The sequence below is a fragment of the Diplotaxodon limnothrissa genome, linkage group LG17 (genome assembly GCF_057381915.1).
Source record: "Diplotaxodon limnothrissa isolate DT_005_m linkage group LG17, D_limnothrissa_male_GT1.1, whole genome shotgun sequence".
NCBI lineage: Eukaryota > Metazoa > Chordata > Actinopteri > Cichliformes > Cichlidae > Diplotaxodon > Diplotaxodon limnothrissa.
This window is the reverse complement of record NC_140612.1, coordinates 2,379,463-2,401,613: the sequence shown is the minus strand read 5'-3', so window position 1 is coordinate 2,401,613 and position 22,151 is coordinate 2,379,463. Positions and strand designations below refer to the sequence as shown.

Sequence of the window (22,151 nt, the reverse complement as noted above, 5' to 3'; positions counted from 1 at the left end):
AGTAGGAGAAGTCAGTCATACAGCGTTTGGACGTAGTGTTTTCTCCCACTGACAACGACAGAATCAGCTTTTTTGGATTTCCTTACCTGGATGACTGAGCAAACATCAAGACTGTGTGTGTGTGTGTGTGTGTGTGTGTGTGTGTGGGGGGGGGGGGGGGGGGGGGGGGTCATACAAAGTACTGACTATCATTTTTCTACAAAGTGGACCCTCTGCTGCAGCATCTTTCCACTTTGTTTCCATCATTCCTAACACATTAGACTCACTGCTGCTTTCTACTCTACCTGAGCACTCAAGGCATTATGCAACCCGACTTACCCTTTCATACAAGCGCTTTTTTTCTAGGCTGAAGTACTTTTAGCTAACATGCATTAGTAGATGCTGCTCTGCCTCCTGAGCTACAACCAACTCTACCCCTCACATTTCAGGATAGCCTGGACTCAAACCAGGCCTGTTCAGAATGTGTACATCCTCATCACTGAAAGACTGGCCACTGAGTGTAGGTGTAAACACTGCAGAGTCCTGGCCTGATGAGTTAGCTCTTCTGTGGTGTGTCATCCTCTTAGCCAGAGGCTGTTTGGTTCCCCCAATGAATAAAACACAGCAATCCACTGGCTGCTGTATCCGTGGGGATGGTGTTCAGTCGGTGTTGTATTATACTGACACATAGCCAATTTAGACCCATTTGGGGGTGCTTGAGTATCATCAGAGCACCCCTAAAATAACCATAGTTGTAATAACAGCATATTTTTGGTTATTTTCTAGAATTATGATGTTACACTTTTCTAATTTGTCTATTTACAACACTACAGCATAGAATGAAAACAGGTTTTATGACCTGATTCACCCAGTTGGTGCTCCCATTACTGATGGCAATTTCACAGTCTCAGCCTGAGACTAAAAAAAGTCACTTGGGACGAAACATTTCTCCCACTGAACACGCTGCATCCAGATAAACAGAATCAACTTTCTGGGATCCTAATAGGGCCTGCATCAACACATATCACATGTCCAGTAGGATTTTTTCTTTGATGGAGTTTCGAACTATATCTTTCATTTTTTGTATGCAGTATATGTGTGACGTCTTCTGAGCTACTGTCTGCAGGAACTGCAGAACAATGTCAGCCGTGTGTGCATGAGGAAACATACAGCAAAAGAAAGAAAAAGTAATTATAATGACACAGATGAAAGAGTACAATATGGCTTTAATGAACAGTGAAACTAAAGAGATTACATTTATACTCTCTGAGAAGCCTGAGAGAGAACATCAAGAGAAATCATTAACAGAAACTGAAGTTTATCCATTTTTAATCTCACTGTGCAACACAGAGTTGACAAGGTGTTCCTCTATACGACTCTACGAGCACACAACCAGCAGAGTATGCACAGTTGTTATCTCGCATACAGGGAGTTCCACCAAACCTATGCAGCGCAGATGGATAAGGGGAAGATTTCAGCAACTTGAAGCATGAAAACATAAACTAAAGACACTCCTCCATCATGTTCGGTTAATCACATGATTTGCGTGACAGGGCACTCCTCAGGCTGATCCAGGAACAGCGTCTGAAACATGTGGTTGTAGAAGTCAGGGTGGTAGAGGCAGGCCCGGGCACAGTCTGGGCTGAAGTTCAACTCTAGGATCTGAGGTTGTATTATACGTTCACCTGAAGGATGAGAACACATAAACGATTCACAGGCTGATCACACAGTAAATAAAGTTTTAGTCTGATAAGCTGATATGTGCAATGTCTTGTTACAAAACTACACCTGTTGTGCCGCCAACAGGTGTAGTTTTGTAAAAAGACTGTAAATGGGCCGAAATAGCCAAACACTTTCCAAAGACACTGTCTCATTAAGCTCTCTGAAGCTCACAGTAAACACATTTCTTGATGCCATATTTTAAGAAGACTGGATAAGCAGAAAATAACTGCAAAATATGGCATGTCTTTATCCTGTCGTCCTTCTCTCACCCCAACCGGTCGCAGCAGATGGCCCCGCCCCTCCCTGAGCCTGGTTCTGCTGGAGGTTTCTTCCTGTTAAAAGGGAGTTTTTCCTTCCCACTGTCACCAAAGTGCTTGCTCATAGGGGGTCATGTGATTGTTGGGTTTTTCTCTGTATGTATCATTATAGGGTCTACCTTACAATACAAAGCGCCTTGAGGCGACTGCTGCTGTGATTTGGCGCTGTGTAAATAAAACTGAATTGAATTGAAGTCTAGATACAGACACTTTATTCTGGTTCAGATGCACCAAGGCACGATTACAAGGATTCAGACTCTGGGGTAGGGTCTGCATGTTTTGTTGTAAAAAAGGGGTTTTGAGTTTCTTTTCTTTAATCTGTACCCTTCTCCTGTCACTTTCATGAATCCCTGTTTTACTCTGAGCCTTTGTCTTCAAAAGACCTCGAGCTCAATAAGGCCTCTGAAATGTTAATAGATACTACAAGGGCTCATTTTGATTTAGTCGTGAAAGCGACCTCTTTTACATATTTACTACACAAATACAGACATTCACTCAATTCTAGCTGTGCATCAGGGAGAGTGTTAATCACATGGAAGAGTCTACCAAGCAGCTAAATCATTTAAGAGAGAAAAAACCTTGTATCAGAATTGGACAGCTAACGTCCTGTGTCACTGACATCCTGATTTCTTCACACGTGGAGCGAAGGATGGAAATGCCTCTCATGCAGCCTGACACCAGCCTGATCTGAACTTGTGACGGTGGTTCTGAGAGCCAGTTTGCTGCAAGAGATGCTGCTAAAATGCAACTTGCTTGTTAAGTATTTAAACTTATAACCCACTTTAACCTCTTTTCTACTGTCAGGGCTGCTGTACATGATGATCCTTTTTATCTTGCAATCTGTACTTGTACAGTGTGGATTTCCTCCGAGCTTTCCAGAAAGTTGAATGATGGTAAAACATGCTTTGCACAGCTTTTAAATGAGTCTGTGTGATTCTTTTCTGCCTGGGAATGCATAACGGGACAAATTTGCAACTTCTCCTCCGCCCTCTCAACCTTGATTGAAGCAGAATCTCAAAGTTACAGAATCTTGTGTTAATGAATTTGGGGAGACAAAATAAATGTAGAGAGATGCTCCCAAAGGTCACAGAAGAAAAAACATGAGCCAGGTCAAATGAAGAGAGCTTGCCTTTGAAACAAATGTGGTTAAGGTGCCATTCCTCTGAGGCTCAAACAAATGTTACTGGCTTTGATGATCAGTAGGATAAATGCTCACCATTTTGTCCTCTACTCCACTTTAGCATGAGGTCTACAGCATAGATGGCCCGGGATGAAGGATAGGGACAAATACCATATGGTGCCGGTCTAGAAGTGGCTGCCTCAAAGAGCTCCTTGAAAGCTTTAAATAACTCTCCCTGTAAAGAAAAATGGACAGAAACCCAGATTTGAGTACGATAACCATACTAGGATTAAGGCCTTAGAGATACTGTCACACGTGCTTCACAATCTGTGCAGATGCTGCTACCTAATCTGCAGATTCAACAGGTGGTGTGAGGGCTTTAGATACTCCTGGAAGAATCATAATTTGTGCTGACATGCCACTGATGACTGAAAACATCAGTGACCAGCTTGGTATCACTTCTTATAAACAAACCATTTCCCTAAACTCTCAGAAAGAGCATCCTAAACTGAAAAGCACTTAACATTTTCACTCACTTCCACTTCTTTCCATGGATGCTGTGGGTACTGCTTCTCAAACACTGGGATGAACTCATCATAGTGCACCTACGAAAGGGACCCATCCAAACTGTTATCACTAGACTTTGATGACGACAACAGCTATGGCAAGACATACAAATTAAAATAGAGAAGATACCTGCTTAAGCTCCACCCCCTCGGCATAGTTCATGACAGTGAAGTGCTTTTGGTAATCATCAAAATGGTCCAAGGAGAACGGTCTAGGCAGAAACACCGAAAGATCAGCACCAGCACGGCAAAGGGTCAAAGATGGAGGAGCAACAACAAACTGCCAGGTTTAACAACAAACAGGTTTAACTTCGTGAAGAGCCAATCGATGGATAAGAAACAAGACAATCTTTGAATATGAAAGAATAGACAGAAACATTATTTTGCTAGTTTTGGTTGGTTTGTAACTTCCATGTTAACTTTTGATATATTTAATTAAATTGTGCTGTTATTTTTTACATCAAATGGAACAAGAACAAACAAACTAATGAGTGCCACAAAAGCAGTGTGAGCCATCATCTGCCTTTTCCTGTCTGACTTCGCTTTGCTTAGTGTCCACAGATTATTAAGTATGGATGTAATCCATACTTAATAATCTGTGGACACTAAGCAAAGTCTGAGGAATCAGACTGTGCAGAGAAAGGTACCCTACAGGAAAGAACTCTTTCTGTATGTATGCATTTCTTACCTGTTGGCAAAGCGCAGCCAGAAGACATTATAGGCATAGAGACGCAGAGGCTGCACAGAACGCAACATCAACATGTAGCGAATGTCAAACTTCACCATTCCCACTTCCTCCCTGTTGAACAGGACTGGATCTTCGAGATACTTGCACACCACCTGGAACATGAAAACAACTGTGAGCTTTGACTGTGAAGGTTCTCAGTCATCCAGGTCATGACAGGATAAAGGTCACTCTTTCGAGGATGCCAATGTTCACATTTTGGACAGAGAGGACAGATGGTTTGAAAGAGGGTGAAAGAAGCATCTATGTCCACTGTGAGCGACCATCTTTGAACAGAGGCGGGGGTTTACGACACCAACTCTCTGCCATCTATAATCCAGTTTTGAGATCCTTCCCAGACGCCTTAACGCCCACTCACATCCTGGGCCATCTGACCTCAGGAATTCGCATGATAAGGTGGGGCCAGGTTTCACAATGAACACACCCGAAACTCTGGCTGATTGGGACCCACGCCCAGTTTCACACCTTGGCTCAGGCGATTAGAGGATCATCAGGGGGTCCTTTTGTCCCTCTGTGGGGGGTCACTCCCACTAGGTTTATATCTGGGACTCTCCACCATTTGACCTTAGAACTGAAGAAGCTTCTCGGATGAGAGGTGAAACGTCTTCAAGCAACTTAACCCTTGTGATGTCCTCCCGATTTGCATACAATGCGAGCCATCAGGGGTCAAAAGTGTCTCCACTTCATTTGACTGTTTTTTAAAGTATAAAGTATAAATTGTCAATCAATTCAGTGTTACACCTTAGTTTTACTTAAGACCAACACATTAACACAAAATTTACTCAACATTTTACATTTTAGGGCCACCAGACCTTCTTTACAAAAAATAAACCCTGTTTTTTAGCGAAAACAAATTGAGAAAATTAAATATTTAATTGTTTAGATAATTTTGACTATCTGAATAACTAGAGAGTGCTGTATGTTGAACTTTAGTGAGAAAGTTTTTTTTTTTGAACCATTTAAATTTTTTTAATGGCAGCAAATAATCACACTGGTGGTCCTCAGGGGTCAAAAATGTCCCCACTTCATTTGACTGTTTTTTTAAAGTAAAAAGTATAAATTGTCAATCAATTCAGTGTTACACCTTAGTTTTACTTAAGACCAACACATTAACACATAATTTACCCAACATTTTACATTTTAGGGCCACCAGACCTTGTTTACAAAAAATACACCCTGTTTTTTAGTGAAAATAAAACAAGAAAATTAAATATTTAATTAAATTAAATATTTAAAAAAAATTAAAATTAAAAATTAAAAAAAGAATTCTCACTAAAGTTCAACATACAGAGTGCTGTATGTTGAACTTTAGTGAGAATTCTTTTTTTGAACCATCTATAAATTTTAAATGGCAGCACATAATCACACCTGTGGTCCTCAGGGCTCAAAAATGACCCCGTTTGCTTTGAAGCAACAAGTATAAAATATCATCCATCTCTGTGTTTCAAGGTTTTATTCAACTTTATTCCAACTCATTGCCTGACAGTTTTCTATATTTTGGCATGGTAGGAGGGCATGAGTCTGAGTGAAGGCAAACTTTCATGAGGACAAAGGCGTGTCCATATTGGACCCAAGTGCAGGAGGAAGCTCAGGTTTATTCCTCTGCACTGGTCCCATCATGGACAGCATTCTTTCTGCAGTTGCAGGCCAAGGGGCATATACAGTAAACAAGCTGTTACAGGTGATTGTTTTCTTTTGGAAACCTGCAATGTTAGGGACAACTCGTGTCCTGACTGCAGGACAGACGGTTTGCCATCGCACACGAGCATGTTCCATGTACAGCTGGACCTGTATCACATGCTGCCCATGTTTTTGTCTCAAAGTTCCCTGGTTTACTTGTGTTGAAATCTCCCAATTCTTTGAATCTTTGGGCTGAAGGAAGGACAATACTCGGTGTATAAATGCTCAATCAACAATCATTTATTTCCATACAATTCAACAGTCAGAGCATTACAACGTCCGGACGGGAGAGATGCCTGCAGAGGTTCGACAGCATGTCTCAAAATGGTAGCAACTTTCACAGACTTTTATAGCTAGTCACAGCCCCCCTCTTTGTCATAAAAGCTGCATCTTCACATGTTTTTCTAATTCTTAGCGAGCCTGGCTCCTGACCTTGCCTCCCTGTCTTTCTGTGTAAAGCAGGAAGGGGGGTAAGGAATGTGGTTTTATCTCTTCTGCCCAGACACCTAGTCTCCCTCTTACAGCCTTCTTCACATGATTCAGCAATAAAACATCTCAAGAAAACAGTGTCAGACATTCACAGCTGATCAAGGATACAGAGTAATGCACACTTTGTCTAATGAACTACAAATGATTATGTTTCTTTTATTCAAGAGTATAATAGAGACTAAACTACATACATAGCACACCATTAGAACTAAAGGATAATATATGGCCTACAGCTGTTAAGCTAATTTACTACATTGACTACTGGTCATAAAACGGCATATGTTTAACTACTAGTATCAACACTTGGATGTTCTGTTGGAGGGGACAGAGTCCTCTGAAGGGGACTTGGTGCTCATACAGTCACATCAGTACCAGGATCTTACATCACAGCAGGAGGAACACCCACTTGTGTTTCAAGTCAAGTCAACACCAACACACATCATACACCTCAAATGGGAGCACGTTTGTGTCATGAACGACGATCATCTATTGTGTCTTTATCAAGAAATTATGTCCTTTTTGTGCTTCTATGATTAATCTTGTGTCAGCATGAAAACTTCTCTACCAGACTCAGGATGTCATAAACTGGCCGTAGCGACTCTACTGGATGCACGGCAGTAAGAATCAACACACCCACATATGCCTACAGCTGCATTCGGTCCATTTTTCTTCCTCTCTTGTTGTCCCTCCTTGTTCATCATTGAGTTGGCTGTAGAGCAGGTCATCTGCTAATTGGATGGTTGTTGGTTCAATCTCTGTGTGCTCTAGTCTGGAGTTCTTACCAAGGTGTCCTTGGGCAAGTTACTGAACCCCAACTTGGTCTCTGATGCATCCATTGGCATGTGAACGTTAAAAAGCAGAATACAAGCAGAATACACTGTGTATAATGCTTTCAGTACTCGAGTAGAAAAGCCACTGAAGGAGTATGGGACCTGGCACATGTGCTTGGACTGTGGTAGATCATCTTTCTCTGAGGCACATGAGAGAGTCATGCATCGTCTGTCACTGGGAAGGTTAGAAGACCAGATCAGTGTTTCCTCACGTTACTGCAAATATTCCTCTGTCTCAGCTGATTCCTCTTTCCTGCTTGATTCTTTGTCTTCATCATAATTGAAATGGATGATGTGTAGTCCTCTGACACATCTTCTATTTCAGTTTCACATTCTGAAAATTCAAGAAACTTCAAGAAGCCCAGTCACTTTCTCTCCAAGCTCCTCAGACTACCATGTCCTGGATGCCTGAGAACCTACTTGAACATAGTTCAGATTCTTCATCACTTTTCTTCACTTCATAGCCTTCTTCCACTTCTGCAGGTGGCTGATGTGCTTTTTCAGAGAAAGGGTAGCATGTGCTCTAAATATTGACAATATTTTCTATATCTTCTAACCCTGGATCTTCCTGAACATTGATTCTCCCTCCTCATTATACTAGAGGACAATATGTGCTTTGTCCTACTGGTCATTGCTTTGCACAACATGGTAAAAAAAAGTATGCTCATCAAAGTATGCAAATCTCCAGTGCAATGGAGGCTTTTGAGGATACTTTCTGTGTATGTATTATTGTAGAGTCTACCTTACAATACGAAACACTTTGATGCGGCTGTTGTTGTGATTTGGCGCTGTATAAATAAAATTTCATTGAATATAGAGCACCTGCCTCCTCATTGTGCTGCCTGTTGTGGTTGTTATGACCAGTGCTTGACCCCACACATCAGTGATCCAAGATCAAAGATGTTTGAAAACAGTATGGTGTGAAAATACGGCTCTTTGCAACACTTTGTACTTTGGGGTCATTTTTGTCCACGAGGGCCAACAACGTTATAAAATTCAATAAAAACCACATAAATAAATCAAATTACTTGAAACTTATTCCAATCATTCATAGTATAGTAATGAATAACTTCTGTTATTTTCAGCCCATTTGATGAATAACAAATACATTTTTGATAGCAAAAGATTTCTTTAGAGGACAAAAATGACCCGTGGACAACACAAGGGCTAAAGAAGTCCAGACGCTTTTCTTTGCAAGCTCCTTTGACAACTGTGAGCTTTACAGTCCTGACACCGTGTGAATCTTAAAGTCATGCAGCACGGAGTCTGCAACTCTGTATCCCTTTGAAGATTTCTGTGATGGAAATTTGTTTTACCTTAGCGTATCGATCCTGTGTTCTGATAACAGTAAATATAAATATATGAGTTACAGATAGAAAGGATAGCATCATATATGTCTTATGTGGTTAAATGGAGTGGTCCCTATACAGCACCTTTCTACCTGATCACTGTTTTCTGTGCTAATCTAACATTCACACTCTCGCACTCATACCCGATGGACGCGTCAGAGAGCAGCTTGGGGGTTAATCTTGCCCAGAGATATTTGGCATGCACCACGGGAGCAGATGGGATCAAATCAAACCTTATTAGCAGATGAACTGTTCTAGAATGACTGTATTATTTTTGTAAAGTAATGCAGTGTTATAAAATGAGAATATCTATTAGTTAATGAAGTTAACAATAGTAGTTAATAACAGCTAATCATGCATAATTCTGATGTGTGAATGTCATTGTGACTGGTTGTCTGTAACTCTGTGTTAGCCCTGCGACAGGCCAGCGACCTGTCCAGGGTGTAAGACTAGTTTATGGTCACTCTCATCACACTGCTCTTCTCGTTTCCTAATTAATTATCAAGTCTTCTACCCATCTTTCTTTGACCTCATCCACCACTGAGGTCAAGTGGAAGCGGTTTGGAAAGTGATACAGAAGGCCCTTTCTGAACACATACACATACATATACAGTGGGGCAAAAAAGTATTTAGTCAGCCACCGATTGTGCAAGTTCCCCCACTTAAAATGATGACAGAGGTCAGTAATTTGCACCAGAGGTACACTTCAACTGTGAGAGACAGAATGTGAAAAAAAAATCCATGAATCCACATGGTAGGATTTGTAAAGAATTTATTCGTAAATCAGGGTGGAAAATAAGTATTTGGTCACCTCAAACAAGGAAAATCTCTGGCTCTCACAGACCTGTAACGTCTTCTGTAAGAAGCTTTTCTGTCCCCCACTCGTTACCTGTATGAATGGCACCTGTTTGAACTCATCATCTGTATAAAAGACACCTGTCCACAGCCTCAAACAGTCAGACTCCAAACTCCGCCATGGCCAAGACCAAAGAGCTTTCGAAGGACACCAGGAAAAGTATTGTAGACCTGCACCAGACTGGGAAGAGTGAATCTACAATAGGCAAGCAGCTTGGTGTGAAAAAATCAACTGTGGGAGCAATCATCAGAAAATGGAAGACATACAAGACCACTGATAATCTCCCTCGATCTGGGGCTCCACGCAAGATCTCATCCCGTGGGGTCAAAATGATCATGAGAACGGTGAGCAAAGATCCCAGAACCACACGGGGGGACCTGGTGAATGACCTGCAGAGAGCTGGGACCAAAGTAACAAAGGTCACCATCAGTAACACACTACAACGGCAGGGAATCAAATCCCGCAGTGCCAGACGTGTTCCGCTGCTGAAGCCAGTGCATGTCCAGGCCCGTCTGAAGTTTGCCAGAGAGCACATGGATGATACAGCAGAGGATTGGGAGAATGTCATGTGGTCAGATGAAACCAAAGTAGAACTTTTTGGTATAAACTCAACTCGTCGTGTTTGGAGGAAGAAGAATACTGAGTTGCATCCCAAGAACACCATACCTACTGTGAAGCATGGGGGTGGAAACATCATGCTATGGGGCTGTTTTTCTGCCAAGGGGACAGGACGACTGATCCGTGTTAAGGACAGAATGAATGGGGCCATGTATCGTGAGATTTTGAGCCAAAACCTCCTTCCATCAGTGAGAACTTTGAAGATGAAACGAGGCTGGGTCTTCCAACATGACAATGATCCAAAACACACCGCCCGGGCAACAAAGGAGTGGCTCCGTAAGAAGCATTTGAAAGTCCTGGAGTGGCCTAGCCAGTCTCCAGACCTCAACCCCATAGAAAATCTGTGGCGGGAGTTGAAAGTCCGTGTTGCTCGGCGACAGCCCCAAAACATCACTGCTCTCGAGAAGATCTGCATGGAGGAATGGGCCAAAATACCAGCTACTGTGTGTGCAAACCTGGTAAAGACCTATAGTAAACGTTTGACCTCTGTTATTGCCAACAAAGGTTATGTTACAAAGTATTGAGTTGTATTTTTGTTATTGACCAAATACTTATTTTCCACCCTGATTTACGAATAAATTCTTTACAAATCCTACCATGTGGATTCATGGATTTCTTTTTCACATTCTGTCTCTCACAGTTGAAGTGTACCTCTGGTGCAAATTACTGACCTCTGTCATCATTTTAGGTGGGGGAACTTGCACAATCGGTGGCTGACTAAATACTTTTTTGCCCCACTGTATAAGTTTATATAAGTGTCATTCTTGGTTTCTGTGTATGTGTGCCATCACCTTTGGTGTACTCTCTCGCTGCCTGATTATGTAATCCAGGTTGTTGGTTATGTGTGTGTCTAGTCCACGAGCTAAATTCCAAGGCTTACAGATCCAGTGGTTATCTTCTCCCCTGAAAAATATAAGGCAACTTTTAATTATCCAGTTAATAATGATAATAACAATAATAAATACATAAAAGGAAACTTCAATTATTTCTTCATTGTAACACTGCCTGTTTATGGTCCACACTTGCATTCGTGGGTTGTTCCCTTTAAAATCTCTGCTGATGCCAAACAGCTTAAGCTGCTATTGACTTTTGCTTGCTGCTGTTTATTAAATTAATGATTGAAGTCTGAAGAAAGAAGAAATATAAAGTTTATTATTTTACAATTCAATTCCATTTTATTTATATAGCACCAAATCACAACAGCAGTCGCCTCAAGGCGCTTTACATTGTAAAGACCTTAAAACATTAATAAACATGTGGAAGAACCATACCAAGCCACAGACTGGATCTCTCCTGTTTACCAGGACGGTCACACACTGTTGTGGGATCCCACCCTTCAATCTGCATTTGTCACAACATGCCCAAGCAGACCCTGTAAGTGTTTAATGGGACGGAGGTCGGGACTGCAGGCAGGCCCTTCCATCCTCTAATCTCTGATAAAGATGACAACACAGGGTGGGGTTTAAGTTCAGTCCCAGACTGTGGCAGTAGGTCGATATCTCACCATCACACTGCCTCTACCAGAAGCTGTTACAGTATAGCCTGGATTATACTTGGTTGCTGGTGACCCACATGTACAGCTTCCAGTTCCCTTCTTTCAGCACTTCTCAAGCTTCTCGTGCTCCTTTTTCCTGATATTGCTGCCATTTGATAACAACTACGACCGTCTTCCTCTGCTTGTCCAGCATCACTATGTTAGCCATCACCACTTTGTCTGTATCTGGAAGTCCCACAGGATCTTAGCTCGGTCATTCTCAAGCACCCTAGGGGAGCGTGTCCCTTTTTGACCTCAGGACTTCCAGGCCATACTCAGCACAGATGTTTCTGTATACTATTCAGGGTGTCTGTGTGAAACACTGCGGTTAAGTTCTTCCTTCCTTTTATTATTCGTCATAAAAACTAGAGATGACTAGAAACAAACAAAATCAGAATCCCAACCTTTGTTGCTGGTAATGCTTGATGAACTGTGGCAGCTCTGTCTGTAGGTTGAAGGTCTGCGGTAACCAGTCGGGTCCTGGGCTGCCTTTCACCCTGCGAGCCACAGCAGCCAGGCAGTCCTTCACCGTGATGATGCTCTCACAGGGAAACTGGTTCAGCAACACATGAGGCCGCTCCACACTGAGTTTGCTGCCAAATCAAAACATGATACTTAACCTTTCAGACAGTCCAACAGCAACCTCACCTAACGCTGGTTCATAGCTGCTTTATCAAGTGTCAACATAACTTTGCTGATAGACTTAGAATAATCCCATGTTTGAGTTTGAGATTAACTCATGAACTCTGACTTCTTTTAACTTTCTGGTATTTATGAACTTAAATACCTCCCCAGCATGAAAACAGGTCACTTTTTAAAATTGTGTTGGAATCAATTAAAGCTGAGATTAGGATGTTTATGCAACAATGTAGCGCAGCCTAGCAACAAACATACAGAGTTTATTATTAATTATTTACTTATTAAGTCACACAAAAAAACATGTTCTTGGCATTCACACACAATAAAGCCTGTTTTCATAATTCCTGCCTGACAGTTGGTCAAGATCAGTGTTAGCTTTGAAATAAAGTCTAATAAAGTCTTTCTATTAGTCACTCAACACACACACACACCAACAGAATACACAAACTGTGAGTTAACATATAATAATATTATAACACAGCCAGGATCATACCTTTTGGACAACTGATCTCTATTATTGTTGGATCTTTACATTACAATATTAAGCACCTTAGGGCGCTATATAAATAAATCTGTTCACCACAAACATTACAGATTACATGGCCCAACATTTATTTTGTAAGGTATTCCATTACGTTACTCAATGAGAGTAACGTATTCTGAATACTTTGGATTACTTAATATATTGTCATGCTACATGAATGTACTATTGCTGTGTGATTTATTACTATTAAAGAAGGTTACTCGCCAACCAGTACCAACTGTGATGGTTTTGTGTTCACTGAATACAACCTACTGACACAATGATCAGAAAAGCACTATACTTAGTGCATAAGAATTATGCACAATTCACTGAATTCTGTAGCCTAGTGTATAAGGCCCCAAGGACCTGTGTGCTGTGACTCTGCAGAAATAGGTGTTTCCTGGTTTCCTTGAGCACATGTTTTTTTAATCCAACAGCTACCATGTATGAAACAGTCACTTATGAAGAAATCATGTCTGTCTAGCTCCATAATGTCACCGAGTTATGAATGCAGCTTCGCTTGCTCACCTGTAGTCTTTGATGTGATTATAGCGCCAAATGATATCTGCCTCGTCCTCATCCTCTATCAGCTGGAACCGAGGGTGGCTAAGGTTGTTTGTTACTTGTGACATTTCAGAGTAAACCCTGGAAACAAATGAACAAAACAATAACAAAAAACTCTTTTTGTTGAGCTTTTTAATTAGCACTTAAAGTGGACATGAAACTCTTTATCTATAAACTGAGCGCTGCTCTCAAAAACAGACTGTCTGTGACGCTGGATTTAAGAAATTAGGGCTTAAAGTTTGAAAACATGTTTAGCGCCATCTTGTGTCAGTATATTATGTGACATCATGGGTTGGTTGGTTGCGATCAGTAGACTTGCATTAGTTTATGTTAGGTAATTGGTAACAAACCCAATAACTCAGGGAAAGCGAAGGGACGTAAACTAAAAATCAGTCTCTGGTGGCTCTTCGTTGTTTGGTTAGCTATACTGAAACGGGAAAATACACCTGCTAGCTGTAATGTTTGGATTTGTAAAGCACTTTGTAAATGAAGACTGTATGAAGGAAAGCCTGTTTGAGTCAGATGTCTGCGGAGTCAAAAACAGATTTTTCCTTGTATGTAGCGAGTGGCACAATCAGCTAACACGATTATATGTATTTTATGCAATAAAGGAATGTCTGTTCTCATCCAGACAGTTTACAACCTAACAGCTTAATACAGAGCTTCCCAAAGTGTGGGGCCGCCGCCTAGGGGGGGCGCAGGGCCATTGCAGGGGGCGGGCGCCGTATGAAAAGGGAAAAAAAAACGCTTGGACACTGCTAGCACGCACTGGGCTGTTCAAATCACGGACGAACAGGATCCCACATTCTTGATTTTTAGTTCACAAACACTTGTTGTAATGACTAACTGCTCCTGACATTTTGGAGATGTTAGCTCTTTATACAGTAAAGTTACAGCTGGATACAAATAACATCAGGCTGATCCTGCCACGATTTGTTCCCCTGTCTAAATCACGGACGAACAGGATCCTACAGCTGTTTATGTTTTTGAACCCATTTTGCACAGAGAGGCGATTTTGAAAAAAGTATTGACAGCAATGTTGAATATTATTACACAGGAAAAAACAACTACACGTAAAATAATGGCACCGTGATGCCTCTGCCTTTGTAAATGGACAGTAACTGTTTGTGTATGTAAGCGTGTAAAGCCTGCAGACAGTCAGATTAACAGGATTTTGTCTCTATCTGCCATTCTGCAGTTCATCTCATGTAAACAATAACGTGGCCACAGCGTGATGTGGAAAAAGGCAAATATTTTATCGTCCACACTAAATGCAAAAAAGGAGTTTTAAAAAATCTCCATTCATGGTTTGGGAACCACTGGGTTATTACATGTGCATCACAACACAAACACAAACTGTTCTTCTTACCGAAGCACGAATCCTGTCACTATGTCCGCAGCAAAAATAGACTGATGTGTTCGATGGAGAGACGAAAAACCAAGAAGCTGTTTTTGGTTAACAGTCTGGTTTAAAATATAACATCCAGTCAGTCTCATTGTATACTCTTGTATATGTTTAATCGGCTTCATCTGATATATACGATCTCAAAGAGATTGATCTCTTCCAGCTTATCTTTACCCACAAGTGGAGGAAAAGGATTAAACATCCAGCCTTTTTATGGGGACGGTGACACAGAGCGCTAAAGTAGAGTTTACTTAGCAGTGACTTTGCTAATAGTTCAACATATTTAATTCTAATTCAAAGTATAATCAAGACCAGATCTAATCACCAGGATGAGTAAGAAAATCATGTTTGAGTAATGAACGCCTGACTTTTTCACCCAGATTCCCGAAGCATTCTTTTGACTACAGTGTGTCCTCGGCTCCCTCTGTGAATGAGAGCACAGCAGACTCTGTGTGTGTGTGTGTGTGTGTGTGTGTGTGTGTGTGTGTGTGTGTGTGTGTGTGTGTGTGTGAGAAAGGCACCAGAGTCCAATGTGACTGTGATTTTGAATAACAGAAGTGATGCTGTGACTGACAAACACAGCGTCATAAAGGGAAAAAGCAGGTTCAGTTCACATGAGACTGAGCTAATGAGAACTCATGTTGATGTAAAGCAGCATATAAACTGAATGAGACATGATGAAGAGCGACAGCATATATGAAGCGATTTGCTGTATAAAACCCTGAGCAGAAGTTATTTTGAGTTTCTTTAAATTCAGAAAAGTTTTTCTAGCTGTAGACGTAGCATGAAACAATGAATCCTGTACATGCACCTTAGATTTCAGTTGAGCACCAACTATGTATTCAGATACATTCCACCACACACTGAAATCTGGCCTCTATGTTGGTAGAGATTAAAATATTATCTATAGTCAGACAAACACTACACGGAGATCATCTCGACCTGCAAATTCCCAACAAAGTAAATGTGTTATCTTTAGTGAGGGAGAGAGTGGAGGCAGGCAGCGACCTTCCTGACACACATGAACAGGCGTGAACAAGCAACGTCTGAAGCTGTGGACCAGCTCAGTATTTCTCCTTCATATTCAGATATCCACTTTCTCTGTGTCACATTATCATTATTATATTATCCAAATACAGAAGTCTGCAGCAAGTCAGTGCCCAACTCAGAAAGGCCCTACAGGTAAATATAATAAAAAAGATTTCTGTAACAGTGACAAACTTACTTGTAGACTTTGTCCTTCGGAACAGTGTAAGGCTGTATTTCCACGGGAAGCTGCTCCTTGTTTTCCCGAGCAATGTTCTGCAGACACAGAGACGACCCAACAATTAGGCTTCAGTTCAGCTCAGATAATGACTGTGGATACATCACATACAGTGGTGGGAAAAAGTGTTCCTGACTTCATATGTTTGTCAAACTTAAACGTTTCAGATCATCAAACAAATTTAAATCCAGGACAAAGATTTCACCTCCTTTAAAAATGCAGTTTTAAATGTTTCTTATTAAGGGGAAACCAGCTGGGCCCACTCATCTTTGCAGGATTGTTGTAATTCAGCCACACTGGAGGGTTTTTCAGGTCATGCCACAGCATCTCAAGATTCACGATTCAAGAACTTTATTGTCAACACAACAATATACACAGTATACAGCGTTTCACCCCGAGTCCCCCTGGTGCATTTATATGAGTATAAATAATATATCTCCAAGAGATATAAAACTAGGATTTACACATAAATAATAACTTGCTAAATTTGGGTCAAATTAAGTGATAAAAAGGTACTATTACTAACTTTATCTATGTAATAAACACAGACAGGACAGAGACAATATGGAGTGGATTGTGCAGCAGGTACTGAATACAAGGTTGAAGTTATGAGTCAGGATATTTTAGACGAGAACGGACGAAGACGTGCAAGAGACAAAATGTGCAAATATATTTGAGATGTGTTCAGTAACTATGTGACTGAGTGTGCAAATAAGCAGATTGTTCCCAGGTCCGGTTTGTAGTGCATTTGTGGAAGTTTGTGTTGTGTTTGAGTCTTTTGGTGAGTACTGTAAGGTGTTTGTGTTTTTCAGTCTGGTGGTAGTGAGTTGAGGGCTCTGACTGCTTGGGGGAAAAGCTCTTGCAGTGTCTGGTCGTTACAGTTTTGATGCTGCGAAAACTTCTGCCAGATGGGAGGAGGGAGAACGGTGCATGTGAGGGGTGGAGAGTGTCCTTCACTATGCTGTTCGCCCGTCGGATTCAGGTCAGGACTTTGACCGCGCCTCTAAAGTCTATATGTTGTTTTTCTTCAGCCACTCAGAGGTGGACTTGCTGGTGTATTTTGGGTTGTTGTCCTGTTGTAGAACTCAAGTGTGCATCGAGGTCACAAAGAGCTGGCCGGATATTCTCCCTCAGGGTGTTTTGGTAGACGGCAGAATTCATGGTTCCATTTACCACAGCAAGTGCTGCAGGTTCTCAGGCAGCCACACAGACCATCACACTACCACCACCATATTTTACTGTTAGGAAGATGTTCTGGTTCAACTTAAGTGTCTTCTTAATTCAACAGGTCTGCCAGTAATCAGGCCTGGGTGTATTTAATCAAACTGAACTCACCTTTCAAAAACACGTGGTTAATCACAGTTGGATCATAATTTAGGAAATGAGGAAGGGGTGACTGGACTGTGCCTTAGGTACCGAATGAAAATACTTTGTCGTATTTAAATCTCCTATTAGTGAAACTTATTTAACATTATTTACTACTTTGTGAACTGTTTGACTTTTTTTTTTTTATCAAGAATCCAAAAGACTGAATCTGAGTTTGAGATGAGAATAAAGTTTAATAGAATTCTTGAGGCTGATAAATTTATGTGGTACTCCTCACCTCAAAGAATGAGTCCGGGGGCTCAGCTGTGACGCTGCTGACCTCTTCTAGATCACTAGGTATCCATGGTAACAGGCGGCACTGCCGCACCAGAGGGTCTGGCTCTCCATATGTATAGTCACGGGTAACTTCATCTGTGGATAATAATGTAATAAAACATTATGTCATCCAATCATGTTGCATGTTTTAACAGGGAAACTCTATTTCAGGTATCTTGTATCCAAAGACAACCAGATGTATTCATTTTCTGAATTGTGACATGGTGATCGCTCCGTGTATGCTGTGTGCGCTTTCACCTCCTTCGTGCAGGTCCTGCAGAGGCCAGAGCACGGTGTAGGCTAACTGGCCCTGCACGTAGAAGAAAGGAGCCATGCTGCAGGTCGGTTGATCAGAGTGCCGCACCTGAGAGCCAAACTCATCCATGACGTACCACACGGGAACCTTGTCCTCTGGGGACTGCACAGGAAAACACGGGAGGAAGTGAGGCAGAGGAGGGTCAGGTTCTGGCTTTCAGGTCATTATTATCACAAACTCCCTTTTGTTCAAAGTGTGCGCAGCCCTCGTAAGGACAAGCGTTCAGCAGGTTTGTGTTACACATTAGCTGCTTTATACTGAAATAAGTTTCACATCATGGTTCCTATAGTAGCTCCACAATCATCTAATATACAGTATTAGGAGAATCATGTGTAGTACATATCTAAGTGATAAGAGCAGTGTTTTCTCACACACCCCCTGAGAGAGCTGATAAGTCTGGTTGTACTTCCACATGCGCTCCATCACCAGCTCCACCGTGTCAGGGTCGGGGACCTCACCATGGAAGTCCAGCCCCATAAGGGCCGCCATTCTGGGCAACAGGCCTGGGATCTGTTCCAGCTGCTGCCGGGCATGATCCACGCGGTACGTCCACGCGTGATCCACCAGGAAAACGCTGCAGGAATATGGAGACAATCTCACGCTAGATGTTCGTTTGGAAAATTACCTTTAAAGATCTTTAAAATGCTGACGATTAATAAAATCTTAAAAATCTCTTTATTCACATAAAGAAAGTGCTGATGGAAAGTAGCAGCAGGAAATTTGCCCAGAAACGATGCAGTTAAATATTTCTGTGGCGGTGTAATATGACTAAGCTGCAGCTGCTCTCCCCCTGGATTCCTTCAAGCTGACACCCTGACCTGCAGGGCACTTTTATTAATCATTTGTAGTCTATGAAATATTACTGGATGAACCTTTAACCTTGTCACTAAAGCAATAGTTCATTTTAGCTCGGAAAATGAAATGTAGTTACAACCAAGGGTTAAAGGGATTTCCATGGTTTTCTTAAGAATTCCAGTTGTTAACGATGTTCTCTTCTCACTATTTTGTTATAATGTTAATGAATTTAAGGTTTTCTGTGTCATTTTGTTTATATAAATACAAAACAGTAAAGGACAGGGTCAGGATTTCAATGTTCACAGCAATAACACAACAAACAACTATCCAGTTATTCTTGTTCACCATGAGGTAAGACAACTGATTAATTTCAGCTATTCTGAACATCACCCCATCCACTTCCTCTAACTGCCTGTTCAAGGATTAACAGTTTGGAAATATGAAGCAAAACAGTACTCAGCTCATATAAATATACCAGATACCTGGACTTTGGCACAGCTTTGGAGGAGCAGAATCAAAGCATCTCAAAATATCAAATATGAAAAAGTATGATGTAACATCCAAGAGGAGAGGAAAAGCAATTTTCTGTTAAATAATTTATCTTTTACTTTGTTGATTTGTTAGTTGGAGGCTGGAGATCATCATAGCTATGTCCTTATCACGGGCACGGCTATTATAGTTAACAAAAACTGAGCTAAAAAGTGAAACAAAATGTAAAAAAGTTTTAGTTTGAAATCAAATAAAAAAAAAAATACTGTTTTTGTTTATACACCACATCATTAGTTAATCATTCGTTATTATTGTCTGGTCCTCTTGCTCAATTGTCCCCTCCCATCAGACCAATTGGTCGCAGCAGATGGCCCCGCCCCTCCTTGAGCCGGGTCCTGCTGGAGGCTTCTTCCGGTTAAAAAGGAGTTTTTCCTTCCCGCTATTCCCAAAGGGTTTCTCAGGTTTTCTCTGTACTATTGGAGGGTCTTTAACTTTTAATATAAAAGGCCTGTATTTAAACACATTATATAAATACAACTAAAGTGCAGCCCGCACCTTTGACGTGCAGTCTGCAGTCGTATATAGTGACATAAATAAGACATTTAAACACTTAAATGTTAAGGTCGTAGCATTCCTTTCCTCTCCAAGGAGCACAAAGACAAACATGCAATCAGTGGAAGAAGAGTTATCGTTTGGCGCCCTCACCTGGTCGGCTCCGAGGCTTGCAGACCACTCTCCCGGGTTACAACCACTTTACATCTGATCTCATCTCCAGGATTGTCCTTCTTCTTCTCCTCTCCGTTTTCTTCATCTCCCTCCCCCTCATCTTCATCTTCTTGTTGGAACGGCATTATTCCGAAAACTTCCCCGGCATCATAAATCTACGGAAACAGACATGGCATGAAGGGGCCTGCTGGGAGAATGTCTTTTAATGTGTGCACGCCAAGGTGCTGCATCTCAGCGTGTATGAAATGTCAGCAGCAGCTTTTTCTGCAACAGTAAACAAACAGTTATTAGGACTGAACATGTGTTTCAGTGCTTCGTGATGTCAGAGCACACCTCGCTGGTGATCTTGTGGTGCAGGCTCCTCCAGTAGACCGGAGGGATAGCTGAAGCCTGGAGCGCTGTGCTGTGGAGAGCCACGAACACTCGGAACTCCTCGTCCTCCGCGCCATTCGGAACCGTGGGGTTTGTTGACATTACTGCACTGGAAGTGTATCTCACGTGGAGACGGCGTTAGTAAACCCGGAAGAAGGAGGAGTTTAACAGCTACACAGCTATGCATTGTGGGAGAGTTTTTCGACTATCTGAACTAAAACATACTTCACAAATTAAAAACCCATTAGGTCACTTTTAGAAAAAAGTAACTGGGTTAAAACGCAAAGTCTCACATGTCAGAACAAAAATAAATATGGTCTTTAAATTAAGTAAATACAACCTGAGATGGACAACAACATAATACATGTTGGTGTGTCATGTTAGTCATTATTTATTTAACAAAATGCAGAAGCAGAGTGTGAAAGACGGAGTCCAGCCCCTGGTTGTTTCTGTCATTTCGCTTTTCAGACTGTCTCTGCATGTTGGCTTAGCTGCTGTTCTATGATAGTGACTGTGTAAAATGTCATGATTATCTGAGGCTATATTTGAATAAGACCTGCTGAGGACCAGATGACTTCATTTACATCCCGATATGTAAAACCTTAGGGAGGTGTTATATGTCCTTAGTACCATGACTGTAAATGGTACAGGAGGACAAAGGAGGGGGGAACAACTAAGCTGTAGTGCCTCTGCACCTCACTGTACAATACCTTGTGCAATACTTTTTGTAAATAGTCAACAGTGCAATAGACTCAATACTTGAAATGTGCAATTCACTTGTATTTTTATTTTTTATTCCTATTTATTCTATTTATCCCCTTTGTATATTTTATTTATATTTGTCTCTGTATTTATATATGTGTGTGTGTGTGTGTGTGTGTGTGTGTGTGTGTATATATATATAACAGTTCTGTAACTGTAACTTCGGTCGGTGCTGTGCTTTTTTTGGAAGTCGAATTTCCCAGAGGAACCCACCCGAGGGATTAATAAAGTTCTATCTTATCTTATCTTATCTTAAATGCTTACTGACACGGACAAAAATCACAGTTCGTGCCCATTAACACAAACACACTGACTGTTTGTTTTGCCCTAAGGCCCGGCTGTTATACATCTGTCTGTAGCTTCTGTTTTTATCAGCAGCGCTAAGTGGCAGAAGCTCAGGCTGGTACAGATGCTTTATATCGAATTTGGTTCAGTTTAAGTTTAATCAAACTTTTGGATAGCTAACCCTAACTAACCTAGACAAACACAACTAGTATCTGCTGGCTGGCTGTCATGAGGGGACCTCGACAGCAGACCTAATCACTGAAGTTGTGGACACATATATGTGACAGACACAGAGGTATCAGAGTACCTGTAGCGTGTCTGAAATGATCTGAGATGTTTGTTTCTCATTTGGCAAATACAGAATTTCTGTGTCACATTAAAACTTCTGTGTTCTTCTCTCTTTGTTGTCAGGTACAGGATAGATGGACACTTTTGTCTAGCTGCAAACATCCCGCTGCAGCGCGACACCAACACACTTCATGAAATCCTCAGAGAAAGAAGCTATGAAGAAAAAGTGAGGACAGTCATTGAGGAAAGAAACTCTGAGAACAGTAAAGTTTATGTA

At 41.4% G+C, this 22,151-nt stretch overlaps 1 protein-coding gene across 1 annotated transcript; it reads right to left on the bottom strand.

The window, feature by feature from the left end:
* Positions 1-1,209: 1,209 nt before the first annotated feature.
* On the bottom strand, positions 1,210-20,653 carry ttll12 (tubulin tyrosine ligase-like family, member 12). Its single transcript, XM_085375455.1, has 14 exons — positions 20,501-20,653; positions 20,147-20,322; positions 18,533-18,731; positions 18,100-18,259; positions 17,804-17,937; positions 16,162-16,238; positions 13,496-13,612; positions 12,210-12,398; positions 11,063-11,174; positions 4,393-4,544; positions 3,835-3,916; positions 3,675-3,743; positions 3,235-3,373; positions 1,210-1,664 (listed from the first exon to the last, which is right to left on the bottom strand). The coding sequence occupies exons 1-14, from the start codon at positions 20,639-20,641 to the stop codon at positions 1,513-1,515; spliced, it is 1,899 nt and encodes a 632-aa protein (XP_085231581.1). The 5' UTR covers positions 20,642-20,653; the 3' UTR covers positions 1,210-1,512.
* Between the last annotated feature and the right edge of the window lie 1,498 nt (positions 20,654-22,151).

Excerpts from the sequence above, each read along its gene's own strand:
- ttll12 (XM_085375455.1), bottom strand. The coding sequence starts at position 20,641 with ATGTCAACAAACCCCACGGTTCCGAATGGCGCGGAGGACGAGGAGTTC. Across the intron at positions 20,323-20,500 it reads ACCACAAGATCACCAGCGAG|ATTTATGATGCCGGGGAAGT; the intron begins GTGTGCTCTGAC and ends CTGTTTCCGTAG. Across the intron at positions 18,732-20,146 it reads CAAGCCTCGGAGCCGACCAG|CGTTTTCCTGGTGGATCACG; the intron begins GTGAGGGCGCCA and ends ATATTCCTGCAG.